At 37.9% G+C, this 17,549-nt stretch overlaps 1 protein-coding gene across 5 annotated transcripts in view; it reads right to left on the bottom strand.

The window, feature by feature from the left end:
- ANKS1B (ankyrin repeat and sterile alpha motif domain containing 1B) overlaps positions 1–17,549 on the bottom strand; it is a gene marked incomplete at its 5' end in the record, with an annotated part of 797,243 nt that overhangs the window by 615,751 nt on the left and 163,943 nt on the right. For all 5 annotated transcript variants that reach the window (XM_079773890.1, XM_079773888.1, XM_079773891.1 and 2 more), the window contains one exon: positions 5,707–5,850. In XM_079773890.1, the coding sequence (XP_079630016.1) occupies positions 5,707–5,850 (144 nt within the window). The remainder of the gene's footprint in view (positions 1–5,706; positions 5,851–17,549) is intronic.

The raw sequence follows: 17,549 nt of genomic DNA, 5'->3' as shown, positions 1-17,549 counted from the left end.
AACAAAATAAGACTATGTGTTGAATCACAATTCCCAAAGCTGTCGATAGCTGAGTAATTCCTTGACTCATAATTATTGTTTGGAGTATTGGAACCCCTGTCACAAAACCATAACTATTCTGGAGTTGAAAGATACCTAAAGGATCATCTCCATTTCAAGGATGATGAAAATAAGGCCTAAGGAGGTTAAATAATCTACCCAATGACAAACTCTAACACAGAGAAGAGGGAACACAAATTTAGTTTACGAATAGCCAATGAGTAGCTGTATGGAAATCTGTTCTAAGAGCAAGCATATAGAAAGCTGCTGCATTTACATAAAAAAAATTTCTTAATCTCAGGTCGATTTTTATTTAGCCACCTGAGCTTCTTAAGTATTGAGGCAAATACAAAAAAAGATAGTTTTCTAAATAGCAAGAGGAATTTCAGAAAAACTTCATCAGATTCATGAAAATAGAGACATACTTGCCAGAATGCTACCCACGATGGTTATCAGGCCAAATAACAGAGGTTCTACTATTGTCGGTCTAATGACTAGATTGGAAAAAATTCTGAAAGTCTGTGGACCCTACAAGCAGAATAGTTTCTGGTTTCTCTGGATACAAGGCAATTAACTCAGTGCTTTAATGGAAACCTAAGATAAATACCTGGTAATAAAAGTGCATGGCATATAAGTGCTTTTAAGCAAACTGATATATCTTCATTTTAATTTTTAAATAGCACCCAAATTATACTGTGCCCAATGCTACCTATTTCTTTCAAAACAACACACACCAGAACCACTTGATATAAGGACTTTGAACAAGCCAGTGAGAACTGATACTGATATGTGAATAGGCCTTTCAATAAATAAAGGAAAAATACATTACCATAAATACCAGATATTTTAATCTGAAAGGAAGAAAAATGTCCTTTTTGACATATAGAACAAACTAAAGACTCAAAAACTATAACTTTGGGCTATCAGAAGAAGGCAGCATGAGTTTCCCTGGTCTCTCCCCCTCGAAGTTGCAACAAATTGAACAGCTATAACTCAAGAAAGGATTCTCTGCTCGACACACCAACATGGCTGAGCTGTGGACATCGAAACATCTGAAGGTGGGCAAATCAGAATGAACTGGGGAGGGGAAGGGAGAGGAACAGAGATGGGTGTCACAGACACGGCCCAGAGCTCACTGTGAGTCTTTAGAGAGGGGACGAATCCCTGAGGAGCAGACAGGTACAGGGAGCAATCCTGCCTTGAGTGGTCTATATGTGCTTGGGTGAGGCCACTGACAGGGTGGGGATGGAGAGGCTGGGGGAGAACTGGGAGATGGAGTACAGAGGTGTGGCTGCGGTTGTCTGGTGGCTGCCAATGGTCAGGCAGAAAAACAAAGCCATGGGGCCTGGCCCTCTCCTGGCTTGCAGAGGGCCCCAGAAGAAGCCGTAACACCGAGGATCTGTAGCCTGGAGAGCTGGGGAGGCAGAAGCGTGCTGCAGCTAATCCCAGCGACAAGGGTGGAGATACAGTGGTGAGGCAGCTGAGGTCTGGCAGTCGCCATTACTGAGAGGAGAACAAAGCCACAAAGGCACCAGCTGGCCTCTCCCAGCTCACCCTGTCCCCACCCATGGCGCTGCAGGGCCAGCAGTGTCTGGTGGGGTAGGACTAGGATTTCTTGGGCTTAGCATCTCATCACCCACCACATCTCCCCATGGGGTTGGTGCCCTGAAGTGACTTGGTTACTGAAGAGACACTCACCTCCCCAGGGAATACAGAGCATTTTCCACTGCCCCTGCAGAGATCTGAGAAGCCAGATCAATGCAAGAGAAACAAAAAAGAGTTATGCTTTAGCACCACCTACTGAGAAACAAAAGAAAGACCTCTTGACCTTCTAAATAGAGAAATGCTGCTCTTTAAAAAAAAAACTAAAAAAAATCTTACCTAATAATAGACAAACATGTAAATTGACTGTACCTTCGCTACGCCCACAGCCAATCAGAGTGATTATGTAAATTAGAAGGCCAAAGATGGCGGCCGCCCAGCTGCTCCAGGCGCAGAGTGGCCAAGTGGGGCAGGACGCCTGCTATGAGAGGGAGGGCAGGGGGCGAAGGGATCTACAGGAGCAGAGTGCCGCAGCGAAGACAAGACTTCAGACTGCGGAGTCTGCAATGAAGACAAAGATGGCAGACTCCGGCCGGAGTCTGTAGCAAAGATGGCAGACTCTGGCTGGAGTCTGCAGCGAAGATGAAGATGGCAGACTCCAGCTGGAGTCTGCAGCGAAGCAGCGAAGATGAAGACGGCAGACTGGCCAGAGCGAAGGCCTGGCTCCTGGGTGCTGGAGGAAAACCGGTGCTGGAAGCCAAGGGAAAGAAGGCCTATTGCACGAATCTCTTCGTGCAATGGGCCTCTAGTATACTATATATCCCTATGTTCATTGCATCATTATTCATGGTAGCCAAGATGTGGAAACCACCAAAGTGTCCTTTAATAGATGGTTAGATAAGAATATGTGGTACATGTACACAATGGAATACTACTCAGCCATAAGAAAAAATGAAATACTTTCATTTGTGACAACATGGATAGATCTTGAGAATATTGCGCTAAGCAACGGGAGTCCGACAGAAAAAGTCAAGACCCATATGATTTCACTTATATGTGGGGTATATAACTGAAAACAACAAATGAGCAAGCAAGACAAACAAATAAAAACTCATAAACACAGACACCATTATGGTGGTTACCAGAGGGCAATGGGGTGGGAGAGAGGTAGTAAATGGTAAAGCAGGTCAAATACATGGTGATGGAAGAATTTATTTTGGATGGTAAACACACAATGCAATAAACAGATGATAATTTTATTAATCAATATTATCCCAATAGATTTAATTTAAAAACCATTGCTTTATATATGTATGTGTTGGGTATACTGTTGTGCCAATAAAGATATTTTAATCTTATTAAATTGACAGTATTTAAAATAGTTGGCAAAATTCCTCAGACCATTTTTATATACAATCTGACAATTGGTGAAGACTAGAACATAGCTTAATGTTTGAGGCTCTTTTCACTGTATAGTCAGAGTGTAGATGTTTAGGGAAAAGGTTAAAAAAATCTCATCAGCAATTTGAGGGTGTGTCAAAATATAAAAATTATCATGGCTGTAAAAATTAGACATTGCTTATAAAAACAGCTTTATTTTCCCTCTTAACAGAAATAATTATCCTAATAAAAATAGAAAGTAGAAAAAAGAAAATCAAAACCACAACATCCAGATAAGCACTTAAACATTTTACTGAAATACTTTCAAACCCAAACACACACACACACACACAGATGATTTTACATAAATTGGACCATGCACATAATGCTAGTTTGAAATACATTCACTCTGCTCCTTTAAAAGTCCGGGGCATCTTTTCATTTCAATAAGTGCAAAACTATATAATCATTTTTATGGATATAGAATATTATATCATAGAATGCTCCATAATTTATTTAACAAATCCCTACTGTAAGATATTATTCTTGGTTATTGTCTTTTTTGATACAATACACCTTGAAAAACATCCTGTACTAACCTGTTTACCAACTTGCCCAATTCCCTCCTTAAGGTAAATTCCACAATTAAATTGTCTACAATTAGAAGTGCTGGCTGAGAGACTATGGATATTTTAAACTCAGACCTAACAGAAATTTGCCTAACTCTTGTGGAGAGCAATTTGCCAGTATTTATTCAGATTCTTCGAGGGACCCTGGTGTGAGGAGGTGGTCTGCTGAGCTGTGGTGGGCAGGGTGGCACAGTGAGGTCCAAAGGACAGTGTCCCTGTGATGAGGGAGGGGCTGCAGGGCAACAGAGAGAAAAGGGTAGTATGTGATGCGCACAGGTCACAAGGGGCAGGAGAGTTAAAAGCACACCCTCGGGGTAGTTTGAGCGTAGGTGGAGAATTTGGTTCCAGAAAAGAGGAACAGAGGGATTGGCAGCTGAGGTTGCTAAATCAAAGAGCAGAGCTTTTTTCGAACCAGTGTGTCTGGCTTAAAAGGAAGACCTCCCCGAGTGAACACCAATTCCTCACACCTGGACTTCCGCGCAACCTGACATGTGGGAGGACTGGAGATCTGCAGATGGCCTCAGGGCGCAGTCTGGTGCAAGATCAATCATCTCTAACCCTGCCAAGTCAGTAATCAGCTCCCCCACCGCTCGGTCACTCAGAGACAAAAAAAAAAAAAAAAACCTGCTGAAGACCACCTGCTAGAGTAGTGGGCAACGGGACGCTCTGCGAGCTGCAATAGGAAGGTGTGGAGAAGCCATCTCAAGAGAGAGCCATGGTCAGCCAACCATGTTTCGGTATCACACAGCCAAACGAGGCCCGCAGTTGGGCATGTTGAATACCCCCGTGGGGAAACCACAGCGGCAGTTGGACAAAGAGGAGTATACCATATTCAAGTCTGCACCGATGTTTGAGAGTGACTTCATACAAAAGAGGAGAAGTGATCAATGTGCACAACCAAATGGTGATGGTGGACATCTGGATGTAAACACCGTAAGTGAAGAAATGAAACCCTATAATATACACATTTGTTACTTAATTCTGACAATATTTCAGGGACTATGATGGCATTAGACCTTGGATGGTGAGCAATACATACTCCTTACTTTTATGGAACTCATAGCCCAGCACATATTGGTAATAATTATGTAATGGTTAGGATAAATTGTCTTAAAATCCTCTAAACAGCTCATATTAAGTTGAAGAGATTCTTTAAGTACTATATGTTGATTTGCTTATCCTATTTAGTTTTCCACAATAAATTAATATTGGAATTTGAGTGGATATCATCAAATTGTCCATAACATAGACATGAAAAATGTTATGGTTTCTTAGATACAATTGCTTCATATTTGTTGCAAAATAGGAAAGAATAGTTTTGAGATATAACACTATTCTGGACAATTACTGTGAATTATTTCCTGTCCTGGACTATTTTTCTCCCCATGCTTTATGTAAGTACACAGATGTACCTTTGCTATTACACTGTTGTTGTTTTGTTTTGTTTTTTTATAACATGCTTTTTCATTTTTGTGTAGAAATATTTCATTTGTGGTTTCAAATTTCTTAACTGTGTTTGGCTTATTTTACTTTTTCTGAAATTCCCCTAAGGGCTTGTAGTCCATAGCATACAATAGGAATTTGAAGGTGATACAATCGAATTAAAATTGACTTAATGAAGAGCAAAATGGGTTCAAAATTGTAGTCAATGTTTTAGTGTTCACCTCTCATTTTGGGGTTGTACTAATAATGCCACACATTATTCTACAATGTTCCATTGTGCTAAGAAAAAAATCACTATGCTCTTATAGAGCCCTAGTATGTTTCTTTGTAAATCATTTTTATTATTATTTTAATACAAATTATGATTTAATTTCAAATAGCATTTTAATAAATATTTATGGATCATAAATATTAAAATCTCATGAGTAACTCCATTTTTTTGGAACTAGCATCATGACCAAAATAAAACAACTACATAAAATTATGTAAAATATGTGTTTGCATATGCATATATGTATAGCAAGTTATATAAATATATTACTGACCTTAACTGAAGAAAAATTACAAAGCGAACAAGATACTAACTGGATTTCCAGAGGGAAAAAGGACTTACTTAAAAGCATAGGCAACCGTTTTTATGTCTAATTATACCTTAAGAAAAGCAAACTATTACCTGTGCAAGAATAGGGAAGCCAAGGTTTCTACATCCATTGCAAGGAGTCAACGCTTCCCAGAGTCCTGAGGGCCCACAAGTGTTTTCATCATCATCTTCTTCTTCCACTTCTCCTGGTGACAAATTTATTGTAGATGAAGTTCTCTGAAATTAAATTTATATTAGACCAATGTATTATGTCAATGTTATTTAGATATCTTAACATCAATTAAATTTAAATTTTTATGGTGTATTGTAGCAAGCAAGTCAGCTTAATTCTAGCCATAGTTATGTGACTGCACCATCTGACTCAGCCAAAAAAAAAACATGTTTAATTCAATTTTAAGCTGAAAGTGAAAAAATTGGGTGGGAAAGACTGATAAGATACAAAATTTGTAACAAAGAACAGGACACGAAAATGACCCAAGTAATAGCTAAATATCAACAAATGAGAAAAATCTTATGATTTCTAAATGCAATCAGAAGAATAGTATGCAAATACTTTTTAAAAAGAGAAATTACTTAAAAATCCCATTTTTTCACAATGTCACCAAAAACAGTCTCCTTTTTGAAAAAATTTATTCATAACATGTTATATTATCATATAAAGAAGGGTAGTACTTTTTAAACGAATCATAGGACTTCCATTTTGAACATGGTCTAAACCATAAGGACAAGGACAAAAGGAGTCTGTTAAAAGCTGATGATCAATATCAAGAAAAGTTTTGGATAATAATAAACAGATGAGTAGATATTAGAGATTTAGAAAATTGAAAGCCAATTGCCTGCAAGAGGTGAAAATAAGAAGCAGGCCTGTTCATGCCTCAGCACCCTCCAAAGGGCTTAACGAATGGAGAGATTCACTACTTCTGAAGGTGTAGATCAGGGGTCCTCAAACTACGGCCCACGGGCCACATGCGGCCCGCCGAGGACATTTATCCGGCCCGCCGGGTGTTTTTGCTGCCGCTGCCTGTCCTGCTTAGCAGCCAACTTAGCAGTGTGCACAGGAATTTGTTCATAGTTGTGTGTTTTTTAAAACTATAGTCCGGCCCTCCAATGGTCTGAGGGACAGTGAACTGGCCCCCTGTTTAAAAAGTTTGAGGACCCCTGGTGTAGATACAGATGGGGCTAAAACAGAATGGACACTATCTACACTAATAAAAGAGTAACATGCTAATTGACTGTACCTTCACGACGCCCACCAGCCAATCAGGAGTGAGTATGCAAATTAACCCAAGAAAGATGGCAGGTTAATTTTCATAGGCTGGCACCGAGTGGCTGGGGGTGGGGCGGGACGCTTGCCATGGCAACGACACAGGTGTTCAGCACACCCCAGCCGCTCCGGGCCTCTGGGCAGCATGGGAAGGTGGAAAGGCGGCTCTGGGCCAGAAGGAAAAGGTGGCTCCAACCAGAGCAAAGGCAGTGCTGGCAGCCAGGGGAAGGAAGGCCCATTCTTGCACAAATCTTCATGAATAGGGCCTCTAGTATATTAGAAAAAGTTAGACCACCTAGACCCACCCCCTCACCTAGCCAAGAAACTAAATCTTTATCACCTGACAAGAAATTGGAGATTTACTTTCTGGTGGGGTTGAAGCAAAGGGATTATGAATTCTAAGAATCCATGCACAGTGAGCAGAGGGGCCTCTCTCAAAAAAACAAAGGAATTAAGAGAATATCTATGTAATAGATGAGGAATCCCACCCAACCCCAGTGCCTACCATATTTACCTTAGAGAATATGGCAGCTAGGGTTATATCCCTCCAGACAGGAGAGTAGAGTATATTTCTCTCTACAAAAATTAACCTCCTAAGAAAAAAGACCTATCAGTACCTAGGAATACACTGAATGGCCAGATTATTATGATCTCTGAATGCATAATAATCTGGCCACTCAGTGTATATCCTATATAATAAAAGGTTAATATGCAAATTGTCCCCTCGACCAGGAGTTCAACCAGCAGGCAGGCCAGCCAACCGCCCATGTCCCCTCCCCCTGGCCAGGCTGGCCGGACCACACCCATGCACAAATTCATGCACCAGGCCTCTAAAATATATATACTTATATACTGAGTGGCCCGATTATTATGCATTCAGAAATCATAATAATCTGGCCACTCAGTGTATGGTGGGGATCTGTGCCATAATGCCTGCTATGAAGGCCACATCTGGACAAACTCCACCCAGATAAACAGTTTCTAAGTTTTTAGTTAAATTTGACCAAGAACCAAAAGCTCACTGCAAATTTAAAAGAAGTCTTTAATAGAGAACAAAATAAATATACAGAAACAAAGTTATAGAAATAGAAGATATTTGCATCCCTGAACAAGAACAGAATGCTATCAAACAAATACCGTATTTTCCGGCGTATAAGACAACTGGGCGTATAGAAGATTTTCCTGGGTTAAAAAGTCATCTTATACGCCGGAAAATACGGTACATAAAATCCAACAGGAAAGTTGGAAAATAAGTGTGAGGACATTTCCCAGAAGATAGAACAAAAGAGGAAATAAGTTAAAAGCTAAGATAACTAGGGGGTCAAACTGAGAGATCCATGTCGAGTCAGTAGGAATTTATCAAAGAAGTAAGGCAAGAAATTTTGTCAGAACTGAAGAAAAATTCCATATTCAAAGAACCTGCTAAATGCTCAGCAAGGGGAATTTCTTTTTAGAAAAAAAAGAAAGATAGTAAGTTTGCCTAAAAATCTTTGGAAAGTATCATTCAGCACAATACTGATAGATCATGACTACTGAAATTAGTAAAAATATTTTATATATTGACTTGCAAATAGCACCCTCATGCCTTCCAAACATTGTTGCTTTTAAAAATCTGATATAAAGCTTTATACGACTATTTTTGGCATTCACATCTTAAGTTTCCCTTTATCAATTTTCAATAACTGAAAAATTAGTCTCCTAATCGTAAGTTACTGTCTATAAGATGCAATAAAAATAACTACAATCTTTTGAGCAATATTATTCATTATTTTAATTTACACAACTACCCCTTGAGGTAAATACTAAACTAAGGCACAGAGAGGTCAGGTAAAACCCAAGGTCACAGAGCTGGAAAGTGGCAGAAAAAGGATTCCTATCCAACTGCCTGACTCTAGAGCTTATCCCTTAACCTTGTGTTGCATGGCCTCTCATTCAGCACAATGACCTGTAAAAGGCAGTATACTGAACAACCAAGTTGATACAATAGCAGTTTAAAGTGAAGAAGCATATTTGCTAATATATTTCTACTGTATAATGATATTCCCCAAAGCATTTTGTTATCTGTGACAGGCAGTGAAAATTTCTGCAGTCTGGTACATAGCCCCATACTTTCATAAGTACACATTTCTCAAATTAGTAATATAAGATGATTATAACAGGGATTTTTGGTCCTACAGATCATCTGGGTGAAAATAGTGGGGGATGTCCAAAACCTTAATATCGCAAGAGCATCAATATGATCAATGCTGTCTACAAAAATGAATAGAATGGTCAAATAGGCATCTCCTTCACCAACTCACGATTGGTTTGACCATCAAGGTTGAGATGGCATGGCACTATAAGTTATTCCATTCTTAATCTAAAGATAGATTAAGAATAACTGTTCTCTCTTTTTAAAAATATAAGAATTATCAATATTTCATAGGCTCATCAGTTCTTTTCTTCCGGTGTCTCTTTCTCCTTCCCAAAGAAAAACTCTTTATGTATCTACCCTGTTCATACATCACCAATTATATCACATAATCTTATTAATCTTCAACTTCTTATCTTCAAAGTAGGCATTATAATAATTCCTACTCAACAGGGGTTTATGAGGATAAAATTAATTGCTTGACAGTGACTGGCAAATAAACAATTATCAATAAATATTGTTATTTATATTATTATTATCTTTATCTTATGTACATACACATAGCAGACACATACAAGTATGGCTTGCTTATCCTACTCAATTGTAAGTTATCTAAAAGCAAACATTGCCTTATTCACACTTGTATCTCTTGCCATGTGTTATACATAATGGATTTTAATAATTGTTGGATGAATTATTAAATGACTGAATTTCAAACAATCATTCTCATTTGACTACCTAGAAATTTTTTCAAATATTAAGAGGTGTACATAATTGCATCCCAAATCTCATTATTGTTATTTTAATTTCATTTAATGGTGGTCATTACCAATAGCATTAGCAAAAATAACAAAATTTATCAGTGGTTTAGTACTGCCCCCTAAAGACAGTATATAAATTAGCTGTTTAAAACCATAATTTTCCACTTCACTGCTTTACAATTAAAGATGGCTAAGAAAGGTTTTATCAAACTAAACAATCTTCAATTATATGTGGGAGGAAATGCCCCATGAACATATAAACTCACAAGTTTATTTCATTTCAAATGACTAAAACTTTTTACTGGACATCCAACTGTGTTCCTAAAGTTCTAGATGTCAGGAAATTCTTCCATAGAATATGAACCTAAATTTACCTAAAATTTGAACCTATTAGATTTATTGGTTAATGCATAGAGATTATGCAGAAGAAATATTGGACCAGTTCTATACTGTTTCAAAGAATAAATATCATAATACATAAATACTATGGGGAAACAAATTTAAGCTCAATCAAAGAAAAATACTTCTAGAATAGCTACCTTAGTCTAACATTGAAGATATGGGATTTCCTTATGAGGTGATATCTGAATGTAATATAAAAATGTTATTATGTGAATATATATAATATTTTATTTAATTAGTTTAACATATTATAATAGTATATATATTTCACTTCCTCTCACTGTGTTCATCTCATATTCAAACTAGTGTTGAATTCAGCACCTGCTTTATTTCATAACGAGAGCACTCACACCAATCATTAGTGAGCTACTTAGATTTTACCAAAACCTCTACAGTGGAGAAGGAGAGTGGGCTTTAAATTGCACAACTGAACCCCTCCCCAACAAATATTCTTCTCCTTGGAATGATGGTTGGGTAGAAGGGTGCTTTCACATCCCCTTCCACCAAGAAGTGCCCAGGTTCCTTGGTATCTACTTTCTCCCACAGGTTTTTTTCCACTTGCTCTTCAAATTCCTCTAACCTTTATTATGCAGAGCAGGTTAACTCTAGTGTACACCTTATCTCCAAACTTGCATAGCCAATCCCATTACACAGATGACCTTACATAAGGATTATTCATTTTTGTCAATTTGAAAGGCAACACCAAAAGAAGATATACCCGTGTTGTTTTTTATAATACTTTTTAAAACTGGAGTTCTAAGAGCCTACCGGGCCACTGAGAGAGGAGGAAAATTGTAAAGATGTTAAGGTGGTTTATTTATATCAAAACTATAACAGTGCCAATGATCAAGCAGATACAGGTCAGTAATGGTTATTACTCCGGAGGAACAGACTCACTTATCTTACATTCAGTCCTGAGAAAGAGATCACAGTTTAATGCATTAGCCATGCTCAAACAACTTAGTGTCAAATGTGATATTTTTATCAGCTTATACACACTAAACATATGTTCAAAATTTTCTGAAAATAGCTCTGCAATGCTACCCTATGCTATCTTTTCACCACAGCCATTTCCTCCAGGTTACTGGAATTCACCAACCCTACAACGTGTAAGTTTTCTGAAAAACAAAATTTCGCTTGGAATCATTTGGAATTAGCTATCAATTCTAAATTGCATTTATAGCTGCGTGGGAAAAAACAAATCTTTATGCAATGAGTACACTAAGTCCACCTCCTAGCATCCACACACCAAAATGATGTTACTGTGCATGGTGACATTCTAAACTTGGGGTGTGCCACTATCAAAAGTATTTCATATTTATTGAAAGGTAGAATTGCTATTAGAGCAATATTTTAGTTGCAAGGAATATTGAAAGATAGATTAAGAAGAACTGTTCTCTCTTTTTTTAAACATATTTTTATTGATTTCAGACAGGAAGGGAAGAGGGAAAGATAGTAACATCAATGATGAGAGGGAATCATTGATTGGCTGCCTTCTTCACGACGCACTAAGTATCTAGCCCACAACCTGATCATGAGCAAGTGCCCTGACCTCCTGGTTCATAGGTTGATGCTCAACCACTGAGCCACACTGGCCAGGCCAGAGCTGTTCTCTTTTTAATAGTACGTGGAGTATTCCTTACAATTCCTCTAAGATACTCAGTTCCAACACATTTTGTCTCCACCTGCTACCTGTTTATATAGTTGATATCCTTTCATAGCCATCTGGGAAACTTTAAAGAAGAATGCATTTGATTTGCTACTCTACTTTAATACGATCAATTTGCATGTTCTTTTTAAAAATTTTTATTAAATTTATTTGGGTGACATTGGCTAATAAAATTATACAGGTTTCAAATGTACAATTTTAAAATACATCATCTGTATATTCTTTTATCTCTTAAAACTTTTGTGCATTTATCAGACTCTAGCTTAATGATACTATTTATTCTTCCAAAATTAGAGAAAAGTCTAAACTAATGTCAGGTTTATGCACAAGAGACAGGAGCTAATTTCAAAAAAGTTAAAGGTTACTCTATAAAGTTTATTCAAGTTTAGTTTGCAATTTCAGCAAGATTGAGTATGAAAGGCAAAATGTGTTAACTTTTGGAAAACTAAACTATCCTTCATGGCAGGTCATTTTATATAAATAAATACTATTTTTCAAATAGTTTCTTCTTTAGGATCAAAATTATAAAGGTTTTATTTAAATACATAATATGCACCCACTTTAAATGTACAGTTAAGCATTTTTTGATAAATGTATACACCTATGTAATCACCACCGCAATCAAGACACATGATGTGGAGCATCTTTGCAGATGGTATTTGCCATCTGTATGTCTTCTTTGGGGAAGTGTCTGTTAAAGTCTTTGACCCATTTGGTATGGTGTGCGCAGAATGTTTTTCTCTCTCACATCTATGTTCTCTCCCTCCCCCCCACCCCCCGCCTTCTTCACTCTCTAAAAATCAATAAAAACGTTTATTTTTTTAATGTCTTTATTTTTACAGTAATGTTGACCCTATACAATAACTTGGGAACAATCCTCATCCTTTATTTTAAGAAAGGGTTTTCAACAGTAAACCACCTGGGCTTGAAGTTTCTTTGTGGGAAAGATTTTAGTTAATAGAAAATTAATTACCTCTTACATTAATTTAATTAAAATTATATTGTTTATGTCCACTATTTCAAACAAATTCATTACAGTTTTAATTATCTATTGATCAACAACTGTTGTCTACAAGACTAAACTTGAGGGTGGGGGAAAGGAATGATAAGTATGTCATGAACTCTGAACTCAAGACATAAAGAGATGTGTAGATAAGTAATTAGACAGTAAAACTAGGCCAAATGATGAGCATTACAGAGATACAGAAATAAGGTGTTAGGAGAACATAAAGAAGGAACAATTATTTCCAAATGAGTGTGAAGAGGAGAGAACGCAGAGAAGCACCTGCATTTAAGCAACAGCACCTCCTGAGATAAAAGTTCTGAGGAGAAGAGGGGGATGGAAAGAGGTGAAGGCATCGTATGATCCTGGTATGTGAATGTGCTTACCACATCTGGCAAATCAGGAAGGACATAGTGAGGAAGGGAAATACATCAGGGCTTTATTGTGGAAAATGTTTGATTTGAAACCAGTTCCACATTTGCCAAAGCCTAACTTTCTACTGTTAATTCTATGATGATTATAAATTTTTTAAAAACCTGTATGTAGCTGGGTACAAAGAATTCAGAGACTATTTCTCTTCTCTGAATTTCGATAGTACATACAGATGGACTTGGCAACTCAAATCTATTATTTTTAACTATTTGCTACTTTTCACTGTAGTATATTTTATCTTTATGATTTAGGGGCAATATTTTCTATTTGTGTGACCTGCAAAATGACCAGCACTGTTCTAGGCACATTATATGCATAGACTTTTGACTAGACTACTCTGGCCCATTCTCATTCTCTATATTCTCCTTCAACAATTATAAAACAGAGAGGCCCTCAGTGCTAGTGTGTATGTAAATATATGCTTACATGTGTGTGTGTGCGCGTGTGTGTGCGTGTGTGTGTGTGCGCGCGCGCGCGCGTGTGTGTGTGTGTGTGTGTACTGGACTGAAAAACAGATAATAAAAGGTATGTTTGATTAGGAGGACATGTGAAAAAAGACTTTCAATAACTCCACAATCAAAAAATTAAAATTATATTCTTAAATGATATTTTACCATTTTCAATATATAACAGCATATTACTTGCATTGCCCAAATTTATATTATATACAAGGTTATTTCTATTCTATTATAGTTTCTTCCATTTCCAGAGGAAGCAATTATTCAGTTATATGAAAAAAATTGGAATAGCAAAGAATGTGATTGAAACATATATTAATTAAACCATCAAAAAGTAACAAAACTTAACTGAAGCATTTTATATTAAAAATTAAATGAATACAAATTAGACATTAAGTCTGTTAGATCAGCAGAAAACTGATTAACTCTAGGTCATACTGACATGAAATCAAAGTAGAATAAATAAAATGGGAATAGAACTTGGGGATTTTGCACACTCTTATTAATATTAATGTAGCCAAGTATATGTTAAGGACATACACTTCTAAGAGATGTAAGACATGGTTCAGACTAATGATTTGATACTTTGTGGTGACTTCCATGATTCACATTATTTGATGGAGAAAACTACACAATAAGCAATGGTCCTCAATTTTTTTTAAAAAAAGAGAAAATATATTCTATTACAAGTTTGAAGGAGGATATAAATTCTTAACTTTGTAATCTCAAAGGATAATAGAAATAAAGAACTAATATAATCAGCTTCAGTTCACCAAAACAACAACAACAACAAAGCCACAGAGAGTAAGACTAAAATACAGTAGATGTTAGGTTAGTATTTGCAAATTCTATTCCAAGATCAAAACATTCTCTTAACATAGATAAAGTTGAGAAAAGAAATCTAGTAAGTTAAAAAATGCATGGAGAACATAACAATGGAAAACTATAAATGGTCAAAAAAACAATGGACACAGAATCTTTTAAATGTATCCAATTAAAAAATGTATACCATAGCAAGAATAAACTCAAAATGGATTAAAGACACCTAGAAGAAAACATAGGCAGCAAAATATCTTAGCAATATATTTCTGCTGTTTCTCCTCAGGCAAGAGAAAAAAAATAAATAAATTGTACTACATCAAACTAAAAAGTATTTTGCACAGCAAAGGAAACCATCAACAAAACATAAAGACACCCTACTAAATGGAAGAAGATATTCAACAATGATACAGCTGATATGGAGTTAATATCCAAAATTTATAAAGAACTCACACAACTCAACAGACAAGAAAAACAAATAATCCAATTTTAAAATGGGCAGAGGACCTGAACAGACAATTCTCCAAAGAGGATATATAGATGGCCAACAGACATATGAAAAGATGCTCAATGTCACTAATCATCAGAGAAATGCAAACTAAAATCATAAGGAGATATCACCTCACATCTGTCAGAATGGCTATCATCAATAAATCAACAAACAAGTGCTGGTGAGGATGTGGAGAAAAGGGAACCCTCATGCACTGTTGGTGGGAATGCAGATTGGTGCAACCACTATGAAAACAGTATAGAGTTACCTCAAAAATTGTAAAAATGAACTGCTTTATGATCCAGCAATTCCACTTCTGGGTATATATCTAGAGAAATGCAAAACACTATTTTGAAAGAATATATAAGGTGGGGCAAAAGTAGATCTATAACTGTGAGTATGTAAAACACAGAGTTTATTCTTATACTAGAGGCCCGGTGCACGAAATTAGAGTATGGGGGCGGGGGGTGTCCCTCAGCCCAGCCAGCACCCTCTCCAATCTGGGACCCCTCGAGGGATGTCCGACTGCCCATTTAGGCCCGATCCCAGTGGGGTCGGACCTAAACGGGCAGTCGGACATCCCTCTCACAATCCAGGACTGCTGGCTCCCAACTGCTCACCTGCCTGCCTTCCTGATCGCCCCTAACCACTTCTGCCTGCCAGCCTGATCACCCCCTAACCACTCCACTGCCAGCCTGATTGATGCCTAACTGCTCCCCTGCCAGCCTGTTTGCCCTCAACTTCCCTCCTCTGCCGGCCTGGTCACCCCTAACTGCCCTCCCCTGCAGGGTTGATTGCCTCCAACTGCCCTCCCTTGCAGGCCTGGTCCCTCTCAACTGCCCTCCCTTGCAGGCCTGGTCCCTCACAACTGCCCTCCCCTGCTGGCCATCTTGTGGTGGCCATCTTATGTCCATATGGGGGCAGGATCTTTGACCACATGGGGGCATCCATATTGTGTGTTGGAGTGATGGTAAATCTGCATATTACTCTTTTATTAGATAGGACAGAGGCCTGGTGCATGGGTGGGGGCAAGCTGGTTTGCCCTGAAGGGTGTCCAGGATCAGGGTGGGGGTTCCCTTGGGGCGTGGGGCATGGAGTGGCCTGAGTGAGAGGCCTGTGGTGATTTGCAGGCCAGCCACGCCCCCTGGTGACCCAAGTAGAGGCCCTAGTATCTGGAATTTATTTACCTTCTACAATTGAAACTTTGTAGCCTGGAGCAGAGCCAAGCCTCCTGCTCGCTCTGTGGCTGGCAGCCATTTCTGTTGGGGTTTGTGTATCTTCTATAATTGAAACTTTGTAGCCTTAAGCGGAGGCCTGGGCCGGCCAGGGTGTGCAGAAAGCTTTGCTTCTTCCATTGCCGGGGCAACCCTAGCCTCCCGCTCTTTCCAGCTCCATAGCTGCCACCATTTCTGTTTGGATTTGTTTACCTTCTATAATTGAAACTTTGTAGCCTTGAGTGGAGGCTTAGGCTGGCAAGGGTAGGCGGAAAGCTTGGCTTCCTCCATTGCCTGGGAAACCCAAGCCTCCTTCCTGCTCTCTGTGGCTGTAGCCATCTTGGTTAGGTTTATTTGCATACTCTCTCTGATTGGCTGGTGGGCATGGCTGGTGGGTGTAGCGGAGTGATGGTTAAATTGCATATTACTCTTTTATTAGGTAGGATTCTTATTTATTAATTATTGTATTATTTCCCAAACATAGTTTTGCCCCACCCTATATGCACTCCTATGTTCATTGCAGTGTTATTTACTATATTCAACATATAGAAGCAACCCAAGTGCCTATCAATAGACAAGAGGATAAAAAAGTAGTGGCATATATATATATGATGGACTATTACTCGGCCATAAAAAAGAATGAAATCTTACCATTTACAACAGCATGGAAGGACCTAGAAGGTATTGTGCTAAGTCAAATAAGTCAGACAGCAAAAGACAAATGCCATATGACTTCACTTATATGTGGAATCTAAAGAACAAAATAAATAACAAACAAAATAGAAATAAACTCATAGATACAAAGAACAGACTGATGGCTTCCAGAGGGGAGAGGATTTGGAGGGCTGGGTGAAAAAGGTGAACAGATTAACAAATACAAGTTGGTAGCTACAAAATAGTCATGGAGGTGTAAAATTCAGCATAGAGAATATAGTCAATAATATTGTAATAACTACATAAGGTGCCTACTGGGTACTGGGAATATCAGGGAAACACTTGTAAAGTATATGATGGTCTAACCACTATGTTATACATCTGAAACTAATACAAAATAATATTGACTGTCAACTGTAATTGAAAAATAAAATTTAAAACAGAAATTTTAAAATGCTTGTTATTCACGAGCACTTTCATGAACAATTACTAAATATATTTTTTAACCTAATGAAACACAATCATAATATCCCTGATGAGATGTGTGTGCTACTAACTGCTATATATTGATATGTTACTCTCATATGGCACTTTTTTTTTTTTGCAGGGGCCCTTTCA

This window comes from Cnephaeus nilssonii (assembly GCF_951640355.1).
Source record: "Cnephaeus nilssonii genome assembly, chromosome: 6".
Lineage (NCBI taxonomy): Eukaryota > Metazoa > Chordata > Mammalia > Chiroptera > Vespertilionidae > Cnephaeus > Cnephaeus nilssonii.
This window is presented reverse-complemented; position numbering and strand designations above follow the sequence as displayed.